Genomic DNA, 5634 nt, shown 5'->3' on the forward strand with positions numbered 1-5634 from the left:
TTTAATTGCTAGTTGCTCCAAGCAATTACATGATGGGGAAACTAATTTAATTTGTATTTTAGTTATGATATTGAGGGAGGCAGCTCTATAATATTCTAGATTGAACGTCTGAGTATATAAAGGTGGTCGGGGATAAAATCCCACATTATTTGGAAAGAAAAAACTCATGCCATTTGTAAAGATTTTAAGGAGTTCTAATTAGTCCTTTTACATTATAGGTACTAGCTTAAACCAGCCTTACTTTCTTGAGTCTTTATACATGAAATCAGCGTCAGATCCATGAACACTTTTCTATGGGAAGGTGCTAGCTCCTTATTGAAGTTACTCTAATATATATATTATATCCAGTTACTTTATTTTATTCCAATATGATCTACCAATATACAAGATTATGAAATTACTATACGTAACAAAAGTTTAAGTTGATAGGAAGATGTAGATTTAATTATTTGTATTATATTATTAACACTCTTCCTCAATATTGAGTGAATTCAATACTTGAAATATTTAATTAAATGTAATAGAGTGAAGAGTTAGAGTTCGAACTCAAGACTCTTGCTCTGATATCCTAAAAGACTAACCTGATAGCTAGGAAGAAATATATTTAATTATTTGTATTATATTATTAACAGAAATGCAGCGATTAATAAGAATATTTGCGACGATTTTGAATGTTGAAAAAAACCTAATTTTGTAGTGAACTAAAAATAGCTCATAAGAAAAGGTACAAAAAATGGTAGGAATGACCATCCATTTCTTTCTTTTATTAATGATAAAGAGAGTTGAAACAAGCAATTCGATAATTAAAGAGAAAATAACCAAAAGAAAAACCAATAACTTAAAGAGAAAAAAAAGCCCCCAGAGGAACAATTATTGGAGCGAGACATTGGTAAAACGACAGTAAATGAAGATGTTCCAAATCTGAAAAGCTGTTCCAAAAGTCTCCAAAGCTAGCTGTTGTTAGATAGCATACGTGTTGGGGTATTAATGCGAACAAAAAGAAATGCTCCACTTGTACTGGTTTGGTAAGCACGTTGGGTACTCTGAAACGGTTGATGATCATGATCTTAAACGTCGACACGCGCGAGCATGATGCAGGAGAAAACAGGAGGATCCTATAATTGCAAATGACTTGCAGCTTTTCCAACTGGAGATCTAGAATGGCGGCGGTGCCTCTCTTGGGAAAGAAGTTTTGCAAACCTGCGAGCAAGCAAGAACAATATCAACATATGCTTAATTTGCTTAGAAATCTTAGAACTTATTACTTATTAATAGTTCGACATATATATATACCTTCTGAGAGCTTGTTCATTAGTTTCACTGTTTGAAGGTTCATAGATTCCTGTGTCCAGATTCACCCTAGCAACTGATTTTCTGAGTAATTCTTCTCCAACTTTCACGAGATCATCCAAGTTCTTCGATGTGGCTACGTCCACTGAAGATACTACCCCACTTAATGTGTCGTCCTGTATTATTTAGATTCAAACATGCATGTATCTTTGTCAACTGATATAGTGAGCAAAAACTCGACGCGGAAATTTAGATACGGGTACGAATGAACATGTAATCTGTCTGTTTTTCGATCATTTTCGAATAAACATATATACCTGAATTCGCAGATAGCTTTTCTCAGAATGAAGGGCTCTGAAAACCTGAGAGAGATGGACGTCGACCATATCTGCACTTGCTTGAGTAAATACATCAATTAAGGGGGTGGAACCACCGCTGGTTAACCAACCCAGTATGCCCCACTTAGCTGCATCATGCGCCTTGTATTTCTCTTCTTCTTTGGGTGAGCCAGTTCCTAATGATATCACCAGAAACCGTCCATAATCCATTGGTTTTATAGGAAAGAAGTCAGGATTTCCTCTTTGGATCTCCTTTGTCACTTCTCCAATGGCAAGCAAGGCCTGGAAATAAATTACCACCAATCATCATCGTCTTTGTTGTTATTTTTATTAATGTTATTATCAGGTACAGTATCGGACTTGAAAGAGATATACCGGATTATTGGCTGCAACTCCGCCATCTGTAAGGTGAAATTCTCTCACTTTCCCTTCTTGGTCTTTGGTTTCAAAGTAATAAGCTGGAAGATAAGTTGGTGCAGCTGAGGTTGAAATGCATACATCTGAGAGTAGTGCATTTAAGCTTGGGTTTTTATTTACCTGGTGCATCAAAAAACAAGGGAGAAAGATCAACGGGAATCTTAGTATACTATTCCGCTCCATCATTTGCAATCACTTCAAAAATTAAGATATTCCAAGGTTGATAATAAACAATATTTAGATCATTAGGGAAAGAAGAATTAAAGTATAAAATTGCGAAAGCTATTTAAAGAGAAGATAATTATAATAATCAACCTCGTAGCTGGAAAAGATGGTTGGCTGTAGTCTCTTGAGATCAAATGTTGGGATGACAACATTAGTCAAAGTCTGTTGAATTCTTGTGTTTCCGAGTTTTTCTCTTACAAGGCTGTGTAGATACTTCCCATCATACCTTGGTCCGGCAAGGGCTCTGATAATCTTTGTAATAACAGGAAGTATTGGACAGCTGCAAATTGAAAAACATATGATCTCGTTACAAACTAAAATGAGTGGCACAAGGATAATAATCAAACAGGAAAGCTCTTCCTCCAGCTCGTACCTGTTTTGTGGGAAGATTTTAGGGCAGTGGTTTAGGTAGAACTCCTTGATATCCTTGGCGGCAAACACAGGTCGGTTCTTTTCATCTGGAGCAGTTAACATGGCAGTAACAAGGCCGCCTGTGCTTGTTCCAGCAATCACATCAAAATAATCTGCTATTCTTGCATCTTCACCATCCAGCCTCTGTATATATAGTACCATGCATTAAAAATCTTGTGTTTACATGCTGAGCCAATATATATATATAGCATGAGTGATTCGTGTAGCAGCAGTGCATGACCTTGATCATGACTCTTCAAAGATAAATCATGTTAAGTTTCATTTTAAAGAAATTTGCAGCAATATTCTGCTTGATTTAGAGTGCATTAATATACGTGAAAACTCAACAAAACTTCAATGAGGGAAGCGTTGGATGATGGGTTTTCTTAGCATGAAACAAAAGATTAACATATATATATATATATATATATATATATATATATATTATCTAACCTGAAATTCAGATTCTAAGAAGCTAAGGATAGTTCCTGGGATAAGCCCTCTTATTCCACCGCCATCAATGCTGAGAATGGTGATTACATCTCCATAAGTTGGAGGCTGTAGGGGTACAGTTGGTGAGCCCATGGAGATATCAAAGTGAGTGAACACAGAGAGAGAGAGAGAGAGAGTCTTTTAGACTTGGAAAGAAGGTGCGAACTAATCTTTGAAAAGGCTCAGTACTTAAAAGTAAAGCTGTGATCTTGATCTTTTTCTTTGATACAAAGAAGGATATTTATAGGGCGGCCTCATTCTTCTGAATTTTCAAGATCGAACGTCCGTGTCAATATTGGATTAATAATTCCACAGCTCGTAAAAGAAAGTCATTCGAGGAATGTGTTTCAAATTTGACCCAGCTTATTGCTCTCCTTCCAGTCCTGGGATATTTATTGGTCAAGTTTGGACTTACTCGAGGTGGTCATAATTAAGCAGTAATTGATCAAAAGTTCATGAATCAAGCAGAACGTATCTCTTGATCATCATTTACCCCAAAAAATGGTCCCAATCGATATTTCCAGCGTAAGCCGCGTAGAATTTTAGGTGAGACTTCAGCAGAAGAATTGTAGGTAAAGCATGAGCTAGCCGGCCCATATATACTATATAGAAAGGCAGGCCAACATGGGTACTCCAGTTATAGGCACTCGGCCTAACCCATGTATATATGCTGCAGATGGATTGGCTACCATCAACTAGTTAATCCCTATTAATTAGTGGCTATAAATCATCATTAATTAGTTTAGCATTATCCTGAACTTTTTTCTGCTTTGCACTTACAATATGGGATGCAAGAACAGTACTAGGAGATCATCAATTATTAACTCAATCTTTTTAAATAAGATTGTAATTTGTACCGTAACATTTTTTTATTTGTAAAATAGATCTGATATATCACATCAATTCGCATCAATTTATAAATTTATTTTTATAATATGTTTTCTTGAATTTAGCACTATTCTTATAAAAAAGAGAAATGATTGATGCAGTCATTAGTGTGCAAGTGCCGTATAATTACTTTAAAAAAAATAAATAAATATGAGATTTATATGAAAAAAATTAATTTTTTAATAGTAGATTTCACTTATTTTTAAGTGACTGTACGATATTTATACATTTCATGACTATATATAACATTACTTTATTAAAAAACAATTCTCTGCGCATAAGAAGTACTAGTACTTTGTATTTGTGAGTTGAGAGTTCAACCGATTTGTGCCACTCAACCATACATACCCTGCATATATTTCAACAGTATGAGAGATTTCAATCTGCTGCAAGCACAGGGCATGTACCTTAACAGAAAGGAGTGTTTGGTTGAGAAATTCTCTCAATTCATCTCATATTATTATTATAATTTTTTAAAATTTTTACATAAAATATAATAAATAATTTAATATTTTTAAATTTTAAAATAATAATAAAATTAAAAAATAATATTCTAACAATATTATATTTAACTTTAAATTTTTATTTAAAATTATTTTATCTCTCATCTTACCATGCAAACAGCTCCTTAATCACCCTCATTTCTGTTGGTCGTATGCCGGCCTTTTGCATGTCTCTAAATAACGTTAAACTATGGATACAATTAATAGATAGATCTGTAACGTTTCGCAAAACCAAGATGGTTAGACATTCTTAATTAACAATTCAAGTACCGTAAAAAGAATCAACACATTGGAAGAATAAAGACAGATGTCAGATGAACTGCAGCATGAGAGGAAGCTTATGTTGTCGGTTTAGATAACGTTTTTCTTCGAAGGAGCATTACGAGGCTGCAGCATGACACGTTTTTCTTGGAAGGAGCACCTGTATAATTAAGTACGTACGTAGAACTCAAGTTTCCAATCTAGTATTGACCGATCATATTTTTACTGCTACCTACAGTTCACACTTCACAAGACCTCGAAGTTCTGGGATATTACTATTTATTAGGACTAGTTTGTTTTTATAATTTAATTTATCTCATTCTATTATTATAAATTTTTTAAATTTTTATATAAAATAAAATAAATAATTTAATTTTTTCAATTTTTAATATAAAAATAATATTAAAAAATATATTTTAATAATATCTTATTCAACTTTTAATTTTAATTTTAATTCATTTCATTTCATGATTTATTGTAAAAATAATTAAGACCTAATAATCTCAATATTTTATTTAAATTTTAATTTTAATATCAAGAAAAATACCAATATGCTGCCCGAGTTTATCTCATCACTTTGACTGCTCATGTATTTAATTTTTTTAATTAATAATTAAAAAATTAATTTTTAATGTATTGATATATTTTTTTAAAAATTATTTAAATATATTAAAAAATATAAAAAATACAAATAAAATATAAATATAAATTTATATAAGCGACAGGCCTAGCTGACGTCATTGCTGGTAGCCTAGCATGACTCATTTACTTTAATCACACTTCGGATTGTGGAAAGGTTGAAACAGCTT

The 5634-nt window shown here is 32.9% G+C and overlaps 1 protein-coding gene across 1 annotated transcript; it reads right to left on the bottom strand.

Annotated features, from left to right (window-relative positions):
- Positions 1-723: 723 nt before the first annotated feature.
- Positions 724-3390, bottom strand: LOC108987609 (patatin-like protein 2). The gene is made up of 7 exons (XM_018960543.2): positions 3135-3390; positions 2644-2825; positions 2361-2550; positions 2004-2165; positions 1608-1910; positions 1294-1466; positions 724-1200 (listed from the first exon to the last, which is right to left on the bottom strand). The coding sequence occupies exons 1-7, from the start codon at positions 3264-3266 to the stop codon at positions 1116-1118; spliced, it is 1227 nt and encodes a 408-aa protein (XP_018816088.1). The 5' UTR covers positions 3267-3390; the 3' UTR covers positions 724-1115.
- Between the last annotated feature and the right edge of the window lie 2244 nt (positions 3391-5634).

This window comes from Juglans regia, chromosome 6 (assembly GCF_001411555.2).
Source record: "Juglans regia cultivar Chandler chromosome 6, Walnut 2.0, whole genome shotgun sequence".
NCBI classification, from domain to species: domain Eukaryota; kingdom Viridiplantae; phylum Streptophyta; class Magnoliopsida; order Fagales; family Juglandaceae; genus Juglans; species Juglans regia.

What these genes read in the sequence shown, in the direction of transcription:
- LOC108987609 (XM_018960543.2), bottom strand. Translation starts at nt 3,266, where the DNA reads ATGGGCTCACCAACTGTACCCCTACAGCCTCCAACTTATGGAGATGTA. An exon ending in TCTTAGAATCTGAATTTCAG is followed by an intron (nt 2,826 to 3,134) that starts GTTAGATAATAT and finishes CTATATATACAG; the next exon opens with AGGCTGGATGGTGAAGATGC. An exon ending in CCATCTTTTCCAGCTACGAG is followed by an intron (nt 2,166 to 2,360) that starts GTTGATTATTAT and finishes TTGATGCACCAG; the next exon opens with GTAAATAAAAACCCAAGCTT.